We start from the raw sequence: 16580 nt of genomic DNA on the forward strand, positions 1-16580 counted from the left end.
GTGAGGCTGTAATTAGTATAGCCTTATCTATTTATGAGGAAACCCTGATAGCATAGTGGTTAAGTGCTACGGCTGCTAACCAAAAGGTCGGCAGTTCAAATCTGCCAGGCACTCCTTGGAAACTCTACGGGTCAGTTCTACTGTGTCCTATAGGGTCGCTATGAGTTAGAATTGACTTGACGGTGGCGGGTTTGGTTTTTTGGTTTTATTTATTTATGAGGTTTTTCCCATTCTAATACATAAAAGCTGTTTTTTCATTTCTTTTCCATCTGCCATTACTCAAGAAAAATGAAATGAAAATCTCTAATTACAAAGTTTGCCAAATCAGGAAGCACCACCAAAACTGCCCATTCTTTGCGTTAGAAATCTTGTGTATGCTGCCCTGTAAAGAGTTCACTGATAAGATGTAATTCCCATTGCTTTTACTTTCTACCATTTACTTTGTCACTTACTTTCATTTATTTTTTTGCTCTGTCTCTCTTCCCTAGAAGTTCTGTGACACAGGGACCTTGCCTTTTTTTTTTCCATACTACACCCCAGAGCCTAGAACAATGTGTGGCATATGAAAAGCACCCACATAGTTTTTAAATGAATAAGCGAGTCATCTTATTTTAGGTGAAATAACTTTTAAAGGCAATAAAAGCTCTATTATTTTTCTTTTTGTCATTCCTATAATTAAATACTGAAGAAAGTAATAGATCACTTCCAGGCTTATTTGACCCATGCCAATACAGCAGCCTTTGACGCTCCATACTATTATAGTAATTAAGCCTAATACCTTAAAACACCCCACAAATATGATAAAGGTGAACTAATTATGTAAAAACAAATTGAAAATAGCTAAGCTTTATGAAAAAATATTTAGTTCAGTCCGTAGGTTTCCTCATGGAATTTATTGGTGTATAACTAACATTTTGCACATTACGCCTCTTCATTAAAACATATGTGTGTGTATATATATATGAGTGTGTGCATATACACACACGTACTTACAGAGATATACATGTATATACTTATGTATGTGTATATTTATGTACGTACATATAGGAAACCCTGGTGGCATAGTGGTTAAGTGCTACGGCTGCTCACCAAAGGGTCAGCAGTTCAAATCCACCAGGTGCTCCTTGGAAACTGTATGGGGCAGTTCTGCTCTGTCCTATAGGGTCGCTATGAGTCGGAATCAACTTGATGGCACGGGGTTTGGTTTTGGTTTTTACGTACATATATGTATACATACGAATGGAAACTCTACGGGGCAGTTCTACTCTGTCCTATAGGGTCGCTGTTAGTCGGAATCAACTCGACAGCAGTTGATTCCAACTCACAGTGACCCTATAGGTCAGGGTAGAACTGCCCCATACAGTTTCCAAGGAGCGCCTGGTGGATTTGAACTGCCGATCTTTTGGTGAGCAGCTGTAGCACTTAACCACTACGCCACCAGGGTTTCCAATATATTGATTTGGTTTCTAAAAGGCTTACATTCAATGGGGTCAAATTTTATTCCTACTTCTAAATCTCAGAAAAACGTAGGAAGTACACCCTTTTTTTTTTTTTTTTAACCAATTTATCATTCTCTTTCCACTAAGCAGGCCCCTCATAGCAACCCTTGGAGCTCACTGGCCCATGATGTTAATTTCATGCTCAAGATGCTGGTTATCACCCCGGAGCTCAGAGAAGGCCTCATGAAACAGCTGATAATTTTCACGTTTCCCAGCACTTTTCAGCAAATCTTTTTACATGAAGAATGAGAAATTAAAAAGAAAAAAAAAAATTTTTCCCTCCCAGAATTGAGTTTATTATTTTCAGCTGCACTATTCTTAGCTGTCTGGTCTGACATTTTAGGGGCTAACTGAAAGGTCGGCAGTTCAAACTCACTAGCCACTCCGTGGAAGAAAGATGTGGTATTCTGCTTCCATAAAGATCACAGCCGTGGAAACCCTATGGGACAGTTCTACTCTGCCCTACAGGGTCACTATGAGTCAGAATCAACTCGACAGCAACAGGTTCATATATATACATACCAAAACCACAAAACCCACTGCCTAATCCAGGGAAAGGTCCTACCTCTCTTCAATTCTCTGAAGCCTGAGAGAGGTCAGGGAAGTGCAGAGGAAAAGAGGTTGGTTCATGAGGTTTAAGGAAAGAGGCCATCTCCAGAACATAAAAGTGCAAGGTGAAGCAGCCAGTGCCGATGTAGAAGCTGCAGCGAGTTACCCAGAAGATGCAGCTGACATAACTGAGGAAGGGGGCGGCCCTGAACAACAGATTGTCAGTGTAGACAAAACAGCCTTATGTTGGAAGAAGACGCCATCTAGGGCTTTCATAGCTGGAGAGAAGTCAACGCCTGACTTCAGAGCTCCAAAGGACAGGCTGACTCTCTTGCCAGGGGCTCATGCAGCTGGGGACTTTAAGTCGAAGCCAGTGCTCATTTACCATTCCAAAAACCCTAGGGCTCTTAAGAATTATGCTACATCTACTCTGCCTGTGCTCTATAAATGGAACAACAAAGCTGGATGACGGCACGTCTGTTTACAACATGGTTTACTGAATACTTCAAGCCCAGTGTTTACACCTACTGCTCAAAAAAAAGAGACTCCTTTCAAAATATTACTGCTCACTGACAATGCATCTGGTCACCCAAGAGCTCTGAGGGAGATGTACTAGGACACTAACGTTTTCATGCCTGTTAACATAACATCCATTCTGTAGCCCATGGATTAAAGTGTAACTTTGACCTTCAAGTCTTATTAATTAAGAAATACATTTTTTAAGGCTATAGCTGCCATAGATAGTGATTCCTCTGATGGATCTGGGCAAAGTAAATTGAAAACCTCCTGGAAAGGATTCACCATCCTAGATGCCATTAAGAACATTCTTGATTCACGGGAGGAGGTCAAAATATCAACATTAACAGGAGTTTGGAAAAAGTTGATTCTAGCCCTCATGGATGACTTTGGGGGGTTCAAGACTTTAGTAGAGGAACTACAGATACGGTAGAAATAGCAAAAGAATTAGAATTAGAAGTAGAGCTGAAAATGTAACTGAATTGCTGCAATCTCATGATAAAATGTTAATGGATAAGGAGTTGCGTCTTATGGATGAACAAAGAAAGTGGTTTCTTGAGATGGAATCTACTCCTGGTAAAGATGCTGTGAATATTGCTGAAATGACAACAAAGGATTTAGAATATTACATAAACTCATTTGATAAAGCAGCGGTAGGATTTGAGAGGACTGATTTCCATTTTGAAAGTTCTACTATAGGTAAAATGCTATCAAACAGCATTGCATGCTACAGAGAACTCTTTCGTGAAAGGAAGTGTCAATCAATGCGACAAACTTCACTGCTGTCTTATTTTAAGAAATTGCCACTGCCACCCCAACCTTCAGCAACCACTACCCTGATCAGTTAGCAGTCATCAATATCGAGGCAAGACCCTCCACCAGCAAAAAGATTACGATTCGCTGAAGGCTCCGATGATGGTTAGTATTTTTTAATTAAGGTATGTACGTTGCTTTTTTTTAGACATAATATTATTGCACTTAATAGGCTATAGTATAGTGTAAACAACATTTATATGCACTGGGAAATAAAAAAATTCCTGTGACTCACTTTATTGTGATATTCACTTTATTGTGGCGGTCTGGAACTCGTAATATCTCTGACGTATGCCTGTAATCAATCTGAGCCTTAGTTTCTTCATCCTAAAAATGGGGCTAAGGTCTACTTCATGAGATGGATTTGAACAGCAAAAGAAATAACATATAATACTTTTTGAACTGCAAACTATGCAAGTATAATCAGATACGAATTTGTCTCTCAAGAAGCCTGCAGTCTAGGTAAGGATGTGAAATATACACAAAGGGAACTATAATCCACAGGGGGGTGTGATCTGTGTCATAAGAATTATAGATAACATGCATCAGGAATTCAGGAGAAAGAGATCTTGCATCTAGCTGGGAACACAGAGAAAAATTTTCCAGAGGAGATTACGGGGTCCTTGAAGGATGGGTAAGATTTAGGATTGTAGATAGAGTGGAGTATGAGTACCAACAAAGGAAAGGAATGGGGTGAGGCAACAGTACTAATATAGTAGAAACATATATCCCTAGTTCTACTTCTCCCCATGTGTCTGTCAGAGTGTTGTACTGTAGTGGCTTGCATGTTGCTGTGATCCTGGAAGCTATGCCACTGGTATTCAAATATCAGCAGGACCACTCATGATGGACAGGTTTCAGTGGAGCTTCCAGACTAAGACAGACTAGGAAGAAGGACCTGGCGATCTACTTCTGGAAAAAATTAGCCAGTGAAAACATTATGAGTAGCAGTGGAACACTGTCTGGTATAGTGCCAGAAGATGAGCCCCTCAGGTTGGAAGCCACTCAAAATACGATTGAGGAAGAGCCGCCTCCTGAAAGTAGAGTCAACCTTAATGAATTAAATGGAGTCAAGCTTTTGGGACCTTCATTTGTTGATGTGGCACAATTCAAAATGAGAATAGCTGAAAACATCCATTAATAATAGGAACATGGAATGCATGAAGTATGAATCTAGGAAAACTGGAAATTGTCAAAAAAGAAATAGAACGCATAAACATTGATATCTTAGCCATTAGTGAGCCGAAATGCACTGGTATTGTATCCTTTCAACATACTTACTCAATCTGTAAGCTGAGCAAATAATCCAAAAGCTGGACTATATGAAGAAGAACATGGCATTAGGATTGGCGGAAGACTCATTAACAACCTGCATTATGCAGATGACACAATTCTGCCTGCTGAAAGTGAAGAGGACTTGAAGCACTTACTGATGAAGATCAAAGACTACAGCTTTCAGTATGGATTACACTTCAACATAAAGAAAACAAAAATCTTCACAACTGGACCAGTAAGTAACATCATGGTAAATGAACAAAAGACTGCAGTTGCCAAGGGTTTCATTTTACTTGGATCTACAATCAAAGCCCATTGAAGCAGCAGTCAAGAACTCAAATGACACATTGCATTGGGCAAATCTGCTGCAAAAGACCTGTTTAAAGTGTCAAAAAAGCTAAAATGCGACTTTAAGGACTAAGGTGCGCCTGACCCAAGCCATGGTTTTTTCAATTGCCTCGTATGCATGCGAAAGCTGGATAATGAATAAGGAAGACCAAAGAAGAATTGACGCCTTTGAGTTATGGTGTTGGTGAAGAATACTGACTATACCATGGACTGCCAAAAGAAAGAACAAATCTGTCGTGGAAGAAGTAGAGCCAAAGTGCTCCTTAGAGGCAAGGGTGGTGAGACTATGTCTCATATACCTTCGACATGTTATCAGGAGGGAGCAGTCCCCAGAGAAAGACATCATGCTCGGTAAAGTAGAGGGTGAGTGAAAAAGAAGACCTCGATGAGATAGACTGACACAGTAGCGTTCATAATGGGCTCAGGCATAACAATGATTATGAGGATGACGCGGGACCAGGCAGTGTTTCATCCTCTGGTACATGGGTTCGCTATGAGTTGGAACTGACTTGATGGCATCTAACAATAAAAATAATTCCATTTCTTAGGATAACATAAAGGAACAAACAACAACAAAAAAAAACTGAAACTCACAAAAACCTACTAGAGTTCTAGTCAAATCAACACTCAGGGCTAGTTAAGAGGAAGTGACGTTTCATATCCAGTCAATGTAATGGGTTACGAGAGATAAAAGTCCAGCTGCGGACCACTTCACTTTTTTCTATTTGTTCTGAGAGGCAGGCAGCTAAGACAAAGCCCTGAACATACCTTGTTCTCTCTTTCCCCTGGCCTTGACAATGATTCCCACAGCAAAAATGACTTGAAGCAGAGAATCCACCTGTAGATTTGCGCATGCAGGTCTCCCTCTACTTGCCCTTTCAGCTTCAATCAGGGACCATCTAAGAAAAGATGCTCACTCTAATTTCTCATGGAAATAATTTCTCAAAGAAATAATTGTGGTTCAGTCTTCTTTCCAAATGCAATCATTTGGTTTTACTATGGCTTTTTGGCTAATGAAAGAAGCTTTTAAAACAAGCTTTGGATGTAGAGAAAGGGGATTTTTAGTGACCTGTAATCTTTAAAATGCTTGTCATTTTTTAAAAAAGGAAAAAAAAAAAAAGAGTCCTAAGAAAAACATGCCAAGATATTTGAATGGTTCAAAAAACAGAGGTTAGAATGGAGGCAAGAAATGAATCAGGTACGAAATTAAAAGCCCTGCAGCAATTCCGGCAGTACAAGAGAAATTACTGGAGTTCTTTCTCTCTGGTATGCGTTTAAGGAGAAAGAGAGCGGGGGAAAAAAAAAGTGGTTCTCCTGAGAGAATAACACAGAAAGGAAAGAGCAAAGCAGCTGGCTGTGGGCCATGACTTACCATTCACCACAAAGTGTGACTGTTTCTGCTTCTCAAAGGCCATTGTTTTTTCCAAGCATACATGGGCTCCACTTAGACAAAGTCAATTACAGTGAAGAGACTTAAGGCATAAGGGGTCTAGATGAGTACCTCAGAAGACAGACCAAGGATGTGAAAGTCAAACTCTGTTCTAAAATATTGTTAAAACAAAAACTCTGTATAACCAAACTATCTCCCACCTCCTTGCAACAGCTTGCTTACTTCAAACAAAACAAAAATAGAGCAAAATCTAAATTATAAAAATCCCTTGTCTTTGGGATAGTGGGTTTACTGGTAATTAATCCAAAGTGGTACAAAGTAGATATCAAGTTCTTCTTTTATAACCCAAGAATCCTATAATAGTATCATCCACCTAGGTCGCTGTGTAATAAAAACAAACCTCTTTAATTCTTTTTATACAAAATGTTAGTGGAAATAAAGTAACATTTCTCATCTGCCTAGGGAAAATTCCTTATGAAATCAACAATGTAAGAATTTTAGAAGAAAAAAAATTTCATGTATCTCAGAACAGAAGTCATGTTTAGCTTTATTCAAGTGGTGTGTCTTTGTTCCAATCTCCAAGCTGGCTTTTCTCAAGGTACATTGAAACTATTCTTTTTCTTGTGTACGTGAGTTTAAAAAAAAAAAAAAAAACCCAGAGGCTTGAAAACTAGGTTTCTAAATAGGGTAAGAGGGCTCTGCTGGTAGATCAGGGATAATTTTGTGATGTTTCCTTCTTCAGGTATGTTGGAAAACAATTTCTAAAGCAGATACATGTTTCTTTCTGAGATTATGGCTAAAATCGTGAAATGTATTTCTGGGGGCAGGATCTCCAAACTCTTTTGCACAGGGAAACTTATTCTCCAATCCACAGATCATAAAGTCTGTCGAGGACTCTCCAAAGGCAAAAAGAGGGTATGACTGGCAGTCAAATTGGAGCTCTTTGGGATCTTTTAGTACTTTCCAATTTACTTGTTGAGGACTCTGCCCTAAGAATCACTAGAGGTGACAAAACAAGGGTTTGTCCTGTCAAGGGATTATCTGTAAAAGCTTTAAGTTTATGGAACCCTTTTCTCCAGGGTTGGGGAGGATTAGAGAGAAGGATAACATTCTTCATTGAAAAAATCTTTTAAAATAAAAGGTGATGGAGAAGAAAAATTACATCAAGTGTCAAGGGCATTATATTTATTCATCATAACCCACATTTTGAAAGTTTAAGGAAACTGTTTACAGATAATGTTTGGCTTTTTCTCTTGCAAGCACATGTAATTCTTACCTTTGGGTTTTTCCCCGCAGGATTACTTGTTCTTGTCTCAAATACTTTCAAAATCATTTTTGGAGGTCGACTTTTAAGAAGCAGTTTCAAATCAATACTTATATGCACAGTCAAGACCCCCAGAACTCTTGACAACTACTATTCTTACCCACTTGAAAAACAAAATGAGAGTGGTGTTCATCAACAGAAGGCTAGCAAAATGCTTTCCTTAGTGCCAAGCATGATGAACAAAAAATATCAGGGTTACTTCAAAGCAAATAAAAGAATAAGAAACCAATCAGAAAGATAAAGGACTGCAGTTAATCACACTACGTGAAGAATTTACTTTGTTTTCCAGTCCTTGGATTCCCTTTTGAGTACCGGTTTTAGTCATAACCCCAAAACCACTGCCGTCGAGTCTACTGAGACTCACAGTGAACCTAGGAATGAGCTGTTTTCCCATTGCAAATATTTATTGCTTCTTTTTTTTTTTTAACCTAATCTGCGTTCATTTTCAATAGTCCAGTATGGATCATGAAAGTGCATTAATGCTCAAGTCAGGAACTGCATCTTTAGAAGATGGAATAACAACAATATCGACAACCTTAAGTTGGCAACTAGAAAGAAAACTAAGTTTTCTGTATTATCCTCCTCATTTTTTCTGGAAAACTTCCTTTCCTATTTGATTAGGGGCAGCTAGCTTAAACTTGTTATTTTTAGTAGCCATAGAGTGGATTCAAACTCCTGGCCATCCCAAGGATGCAGAGAACTGCTCCACAGAGTTTCCAAGGCTGCGATCTTTCAGAAGCAGAGCCTTAGGACTGTCTTCTGAGGCGCCTCTAGTGGGTTCCAAAAGCCAACCTTTCGACTAGCGCCTAACCTTTTGCGCCACTCAGAGACTCTCCTTTTAAATTTACTGCAAAGTAAATATGCGCAATTCCCTAGAATGAGACCTTTCATAGGGAACGTTGCCCTGGAATGTGACATCAGCATTCCTTGTGAGTCACAGTGCGGTGCCCACCCACTTCCCCCTGAGGACCTGAGGCTCCCCATAGTCACGGAGCGGCTCAGGCAGAGCCGTCGGTCCTGACGCCCCAGAGCAGGCTGGAAACTCCTCCAAGCGCTAAGGCACTGGTGATCCAGAGGCTGTTTGGGGAAGCTGTCAGGCAGGGAGAGCGTTTTCTCTGAGAGATAACTCCCTAAGAAGGAGGCAGTGCCTTGGCAGTCAAGTAATAAATGAAAAAAAAAAAAAAAACCCTCAAGTTATCAGCCAGCCACGGGTGCGAAGGAAGTGTATGGAATCAGCACTCCTTGTAGACAGTCTCGGGGGGCCAAGCGGCCGGCAGTGGAGGAGGTCTGAGCTGTCAAAGCCGGATTCAGGCCCCTAAACCACAAAGGTTTAAAGTTGAATTTCCTGAGACAGGAAGAAGCGGTGTCACGGTCCCGCCCGGCCTCACCCTGACCTCACCCTTCCCCTTTAGGGAGGCACAGAGCAGTGGAAACACCTTAAGGAAACTTTTCCAGCACTTCAAGCCCCCGGGCAGTGGTCAGACGGCAGGGAAATGTCCCGCGCTCGGTCGCGCTCCCGACTCGCCACCGCCCCAGTTTCGGAGGCGGGGAGAGCCCGCTGGCACCTTGTGTCCCCCGGAGGGTGGGCACCTGGGACCCGGAGACCCGGCTCGCGCCGCCCGCACGCCCGACCGCCCCCGGCATCTAGGGGGCGGCGCCGCCTTCAGGTGAGGCAGCCTTGCCCGCAGCCGGAGCTCCCCTACCTTCTTCACTCGGGCTTCCAGGTCCATAGCTGCGCTTCAACGGGCTTCGCTCCGACCGTGCGGACCTGACGTAGAGGCCCGGCGCGGGCACTGGGGAAACCTGCGGGGACTCCCGAGCCCCTGCAGCAGCCGCTCGCCGGCGCCGTCAAACTTCCGCCGCTCTGCCCGCAGCAGCCGGCCTGCGACCCGGCCCCGGGAACAAAGAGGCCGAGGCAGCCAATCGCAGCCGGGCATCGCGGGCCGCGGCCAATCACGGAGCGCCGCACGCACCTTCGGCTGGGCCGCTGCGCCCGCAAGGTGAGGGGCGGGGCCTCCTGGGGGCGGGGGCCTCTTGGGGGCGGGGTCTGTGGAGCTGGCCCGGTTGCCCCGACCTCGTCTCCGCGAATACTCTGGGCCTCCGCCCGCTCACTCAGGAAGATTTGGGGTCAGACTGTCTTTCAGCTGAAGGTGGACGAGAGCCCTTTCCATCCTGCCAGCTTGTACTTATGTTTGCCGGGCACCTTTGATTTCTGTCCGGGGAGCATTTACTCCGGGACTAGCTTCCTGGTTGATTTTCAGAGCAATGAGAAAGACAAGAGCGTGAGCATATTCTTTGGCCCTAATTTAACTACTAGGCAAGCTAGAGAGTCAAGGAAAAGAAGAAGACCCTCAATGAGATGGATTGACAGAGTGGAAGAAACAGTGGGCTCAAACATAGCATCCATTGTGAGGATGGCACCGGACTGGGCAGCGTTTTGTTCTGTTGTGCCTACCGTCGCTCCCACTGGAGGGCACCTAACAACAATATCGCTCCTAAGAGCCCTGTGGTCCAATGGTTAGGCGGTTGGCAGCTGACCAAAAAGTTTGGCAGGTCGAATTCACCCAACCCATTCTGGGAGAAAGACCTGATGATCTGCTCTGGTAAAGATTATAGCCAAGAAAACCCTATGGGGCAAATCTACTCTGTCACATGGGGTCTTTATGAGTCAAAATCAGCTGAAGGGCAGTCAACAACGATTTCACTGCTGGGTTGTGGAGATGGCATTTCCTCAAATGCTTTTCTCCATAGCCCCAAAACACTGGCAGAGAATGTTATTTCAACAGTTTTATCATAAATAAAGATAGGTATATGGTTTTATGAGCATTCAATTGTTCAAAAAGTAGGGATAATGTGAGTCACTGCAGAGACATTATGAGCCATTCCTTTGCAAGTACAGGTTTGCCCTTTGTCCCTACTCCATGAAATGGTCTGAAGTTTCTCATGTGTCTCATGCCTTGATGAAGCAGAGTTTCACAGGTATCACAGCAGCCTTGCAGCCCAGAGCTGAAGCCATTCCTTTATTCTGGAGCCATTACAACACATGCCATCAGATTGTTGGATCTGGAAGGGACCCTAGAGATTAGTGAGTCTAACCTCCCTCATTTTGCAGGGAATGGAGGGCCTGAGAGGGACCTAAGGTCATTGGGAGATGTCTTAGGCTGAGTTCTCTAGAGAAGCAAACCAGTGAAGCTACACACAAACACACACACTCACACACATACACACACACACACGAGAGAGAGAGAGAGATTTATATCAAGGAAGAAAATGGTTCATGCAGTTATAGAGGCTGGAAAGTCTCAAATCCATTGGTCAGGCTGGAGGCTTCTCCTGACTCACATAGCTATAGGAACTGGTGAACCCAAGATTGGCAGGTCAGACTGTAGACTGCTAGCTCACAGACTGGAGGCTGACAAATCCCATGACCAGCAGGTAAGCTGCTAACTCAAGTCCCAAGAGCCAAAGGTCAGATGAACAGGAGTAAGCTGCAGGATGCAGGATCCAGAAAGAGAAAAAACCCTTAAGCCTTGCTAGAAAGTCGACCTATATTGGATGCAGGCCACACTCCCAAGGAAACACCCTTTTGACTGATTGGCTACTCACAGCAGATCTCATCATGGAGGTGATTATAGGGCTGCCAAACTATATCATAACTGCCAAACCACTGAGCATCATGGTCCCATCAAGTTGACACACAACCTGAATGATCACAGGTGGTAAGACAGTGTTCATGAGTCTTTATAATGTTTACAGCATGCATGGACTGGAAACAGCATTTTGACTAAGAAAAAGAGAACAAGAGTATTTTTTTCACTTTCTGGTAATGACAAAAAAATGATAAATACCAGCCAGTAGGTGGTCTTTTAATTTGGTGCATCTCTTTTAAAAAAATAAAATATAAATAAGTAAATAAATACAAAAATAAAATCCCAAACAATGCAGATATTTCAGTCCAGATGTCTCTCCACTTTGCCTCTGGAAATTTGGTAACTAAGAACATCCAAAATTTTAGCCACCAATTTCAATCCTTTGCTATTTGTTAACATTGCTCAACAGGACATTGATTTACTATGTGCATTTTTACTTATTCTATTAATAAACTAAAAATGGGATGGCCAAAATGGATCATGATCTTTTTAATTCACTGAGTGGAAAACTTTCCTATTTCATTTTCCCAATCATCCTAAAAGTACTGGGCCCCTGCATAGTTTGCCCAGTGTAAGATCACATGCACATAAGGTCTTGCCATGACAAAAATATTTGGTCTCTTTCTAGGAGCTAAACAGATGGAAAATGTCCAGTAAGACAGTTTAAATAAGGCATCAAATAAATGTAACATAAATTTTGGGCCCTTATTTGGTGGAGCAGCAGAGATGGCACTAAGAAAAAAATCTAGAAACATTTTTTACCATCCAGTTTTTCCCTTCTCCTTTATCTTTCCATTCTAGCATCACTTTGTATAGGTATCATTAGCAAAGGATGGAAGTTGAAACTCAGTGATTTCTATCTGGAATCATTACTGTGCCAAATACATAGAAAGCAAAATTAAGGTAGATAAGTGTTTTGTTAAGAGGATAAGATTGTGAGTCCTTATTTCGTTATTCACATGTTAAGCTAGTGAGATATTTAGAGGGTAGAGCATGGTTTGATGACTACATGTAGCTGATGACAGGAAAGAATAGAGGTTGACATAGGTTTCTGGCTTAAGCAAGCGTCTGTGTAAATAGTTCAGGAAGAGAGAAAATATAGAATGAAGGAAATAGTTTGCTTAGTTGTGCTTTTTCGGGGATGGTGGAGATAATGAGTACGGTTTGGAATGTATTGTGTTTGACATGTCTATGGGATATTTATGTGAAGTATCCAAATATAAACCTCAGAGATGAGACCTGAGATGGTGATTTAAGAGTCAACACCCTACATAGATAAGTAACTGAAAGCCATGATGGAAATAGGATCAGCCTGGGAGATGGCAAAATAAAAGAGAAGAGTATCAAAGACAACAATTAAGCAGTGCTGAGCAAAAGAAGCACAGAAAAGACATGAGGGCTAGTAGAAGGATCAGGAAAAAAAAAATTAAGAGTGGAGTCTCAAAACCAAGAAAGGACATTAAAGAAGGAATTAGTCAACAACGTCAAACTGTAGATAAAGGTTAAATGCCCATTGGATTTAACAACAAGATCATTGGTAACCTTGGGAAGTCCATCTTGATGAAGTTGTGGGGACAGATATTACCTTATAATTGAATCTCCTTTTGTGCCTAGCGGAACAGTTTGATAAACATTTGGCTTGGCTCCTCTCCAAACTCATGGAAACATTAGCCAAATAAATGCCCAACTCCGATATTTCAATCAAATAAAGTAGAGAGGAAATTGATATTCTGGATAATGCTAGGTAACAGTCTTGATGTTCTTTTCCTTAGAAAAGGAAATACAATACTAGGTTTTATACACACATGTGCACGCACGTACACACAATCCTCATAGGCTAAATAGAATAGCTGTTCAGCAAAAATCCAGTCTCTAGGCTATCAAGTTTTAGTCTTTGATTAGGGAAATAGGTTAAACCTTTATTATGTACCTGGAACTGTAATGAGTGCTGAAGACCTTTCCTCTGTTCTTAAGTAGTTTATAAATTTTATGGGAGTGGCAAGCATGTAGGAATTGTGAAGTGTTGCAGGTAAAGCGAAGCACAAATGAGGATCAAGGAGAGGGTAGTTTTAGGGTTTGGAAAGTCTTTAGAGAGGAATAACCCTTGCCTGAGTCTTGCAAGATGAATAGGTGTCTTAGTTAAAACTCTTTTGATTGTAAGCAATAGAACCCCTTTTGAGCTAGTTTAATCAATAACGTGGCATTTGTATAAGGATGTTGAGGTGTCTTGCAAAACCCAAGGGTCAGAATGCATCTGGGAGTAGAACCAGGAAATGGGTAACATCTGGAACCAAGAAAGGTATTCCTTCTCTGGGACCATGTCTTCTCTCATCTTGCTGCTCTGCCTGTATCAGCTTTCATTCTTTCATTCTGTAGACTATTTTCTGAACACCCCACATTCCACAAAAGCAGTCTCAGTTCGTGGGTTGACATTACCTTACCTCAAGAAAAAGGTCCAGTTTGGGGGTTCAACCCCTCCAAAGGAAATATTCTTATTAGTCCAGCTTGAATAAGCTTGGACCTCTAATCCAATCAGCTGAGGCTTGTGCCAATTCAGAGCCATGTAGGACAACATGTAGGCTGAAGCTCAGACTTCTAGGTAGAGTAGATCTCATAGAAAGGGGCCAGTGGTGGCTGGTGAGAGCCTTCCAAATGTACCAAAAGACACCTATTACCCTGTCTGGGAGGTTATGAGGAAATGAATGTGGGAGAGGCTTAGGGCATGTCGTGGATTGAATTGTGTCCCACAGAAATATGTGTTAACTTGGTTAGGCCGTGGGGGACCTCATACCACCAAGAAAGCAGTGCTGGGAGCAGAGCACATCCTTTGGACCTGGGGTTGTTGCGCCTGAGAAGCTTCTTGACCAGGAGAAGATCGATGACAAGGATCTTCCTCCAAAGCCAACAGAGAAAGCCTTCCCCTGGAGCTGATGCCCTGAATTTGGACTTCTAGCCTACTAGATTGTGAGAAAATAAATTTCTCTTTGTTAAAGCCATCCAGTTGAACTTCTGTTAGAGCAGTACTAGATGACTAAGACAGGGCATAAGAAAAAGAGATGAACATTTTGCTATGAACACTGGAGAATTAACATTTCAAAAAAATTACGTTTTAGAAAATCTACTTGGGCAAAACCTGGAAGGTGTTTCTTTTATTGAGAGGAATAGGGCTGGAGAATGAATTAGCTAGAAAGAGTCACCAATGATATCAAGGAGGTGGAAAATACTGGCCTTGATTGACTGGCTTACAGGAGAGAGGATAAAGAATCTAGAATGACTCTTAGGAATCAGTTTTGGGGGACTGGTAGAGTGGATGCAGTTCATTCCTTAAGGTAGGAAACACAAGAGAAGAAGGAAGTTTCAAAAAGATTATGAACTTAGTTTCATATATATTGATTTTTACAAGGCCAATTGGATCTGAGTCTAGTAGTAAAAATAAATATCTGGGCTGGAGATATAGACAATTATATATTCATAGGTACACACATATATACACCTATGCATATAAACACCTACATAAATTTGAGGGAGAATCTGTTCCACACTTCTCTACTAACCTCTGGTGACAGCCTGCGATTCTTGGCATTACTTGGCTTGCAGCTGCAATCTCTACCTCCGTTACCACATGGTGTTCTCTGTGTCTCTTCTCCTGTTTTATAGGGATACCACTCATACTGGAGGCGTGTATCTGTTTCCAGGTATGAGTATGGTGGAGGTGATAAGGAAGGTCCAGGGCAGTGTTTGATGGACAGAGAGATGTAGATATTCTCCAGGTATTAATGTAAATCACTGCAGGCCAATTTTATAACAGTAACTACAAAAGTAAAGATTGAAGGGGCTGAAGCAATCTGTTGTTGTTGTTGTATGCTGTCTAGTCAATTCTGCCTTATAGCCACCCTACAAGACAGAGTAGAACAGCCCCAAATGATTTTCTAGGCTGTAATCTTTACGGGAGAGATCACCAGGTCTTTTCTCTCGAGTTGCCTCTGGGTGGGTTCCAACTGCCCATCTTTCACTTAGCAGCAGAGCATATAACTGCTGTGCCACCAGGGCTCATCCTGAAGCAATTTAGGCCCCGTGATAGCTCAATACTGACCCTCCATGGCTCCTTTCTACCCGCAACTAGAAACTGCTTTGAGGAAAATCAAAACTGTCTAGGCTAAGAGCAAGAGAGACAATGGAAAGTAAAAGTTCAGAGAAGTACTATCCAAAATGGTAGCAACTTACCAGATTTGGCTATTCAAATTTAAATTTTAATTAACAACATTAATTAATTGAAAATAAAATGTTAAATTCTGTTTCTCAGTCTCTCTAGCCACTTTTCAAGGACTCAATAGACTGGGGGCAGGGGGTGGGCTTCCGAGTCAGGCAATCCCAAAAGCAAGTATTTCTTTAACTTTTTGTAAAACAAGGGAAAAGGGAGCTCTCTGAAGCTGGACAAGATTTTCTGCACCCTGCCTCTCTGTAAAATTCACTGAAACCAGTACCACATAAAAATCAGTTACAAAGATGTTACTATCCACTGTTGCTTATTATCTTAGGGCAAATATTGACACAAAATATTCATTTTTGTACTCTAGGAACAAAACTTTTTTTGATCTGATTAAGAAAACTTTATACTATTACCCCAAAATGTAATAAGATTTTATTTTAACTTGAACATATTAAAAAAAAAAAAAAACACTGAATAATTCCTATGGAATGGCTGGATAAGTTTAGAAATGACGTAAAAACAGAAGGGAAAAATATTGTCAATTTCTCCCACAAGTGAATGTTAAATGGTAATACGATGCTAAGCATATATGCAACTAATTTCACAGGCAAATAAGGAAAACATGATGTAAAACACAGGAGTGTAAAATAAAAGTATGAGACTTTATAGCACTGGAATTTGTTGGATTAATAGGCTAGGAATCCTTCTGTGTCTTGGGATGGAGAATTTCACACCATTGTTTAAGCAAATACTTCTTTGTGGATGAATACCATGAGTGCTGTGTGGTATTTGTGGAATTATACTTGATGGCAGCATGCTTCCTGGGTAGAATGATACCTTTTAGGAATAAACAAAGAGGGCTCTTTTAGTTTTACTCAGTAATTAAAATCATTGTGGAAAAGTTCTGTGAGTAGTTAGAGGACCATAAGCATCATGCAAATTTAAGCAACTGTCATCAGTTCTTATATCATTTAAGTATTGTAGCAATTTATTTTCTTAAAAAAAA

At 41.4% G+C, this 16580-nt stretch overlaps 1 protein-coding gene across 3 annotated transcripts in view; it reads right to left on the bottom strand.

Moving 5' to 3' along the window:
• TES (testin LIM domain protein) overlaps positions 1-9628 on the bottom strand; it is a 44997-nt gene extending 35369 nt beyond the window's left edge. The window contains exons 1-2 of one of the 3 annotated variants that reach the window (XM_049893654.1): positions 9418-9628; positions 6373-6489 (exon numbers count right to left, since the gene is read on the bottom strand). In XM_049893654.1, the coding sequence (XP_049749611.1) occupies positions 6373-6375 (3 nt within the window). In that variant the 5' untranslated portion in view covers positions 6376-6489; positions 9418-9628. Of the gene's footprint in view, positions 1-6372; positions 6502-9417 lie in introns of all 3 variants that reach the window. The other 2 variants (XM_049893653.1, XM_049893652.1) reach the window with 2 other exon arrangements.
• Positions 9629-16580: the final 6952 nt, after the last annotated feature.

The sequence above is a fragment of the Elephas maximus genome, chromosome 8, assembly GCF_024166365.1.
Source record: "Elephas maximus indicus isolate mEleMax1 chromosome 8, mEleMax1 primary haplotype, whole genome shotgun sequence".
Classification (NCBI taxonomy): domain Eukaryota; kingdom Metazoa; phylum Chordata; class Mammalia; order Proboscidea; family Elephantidae; genus Elephas; species Elephas maximus.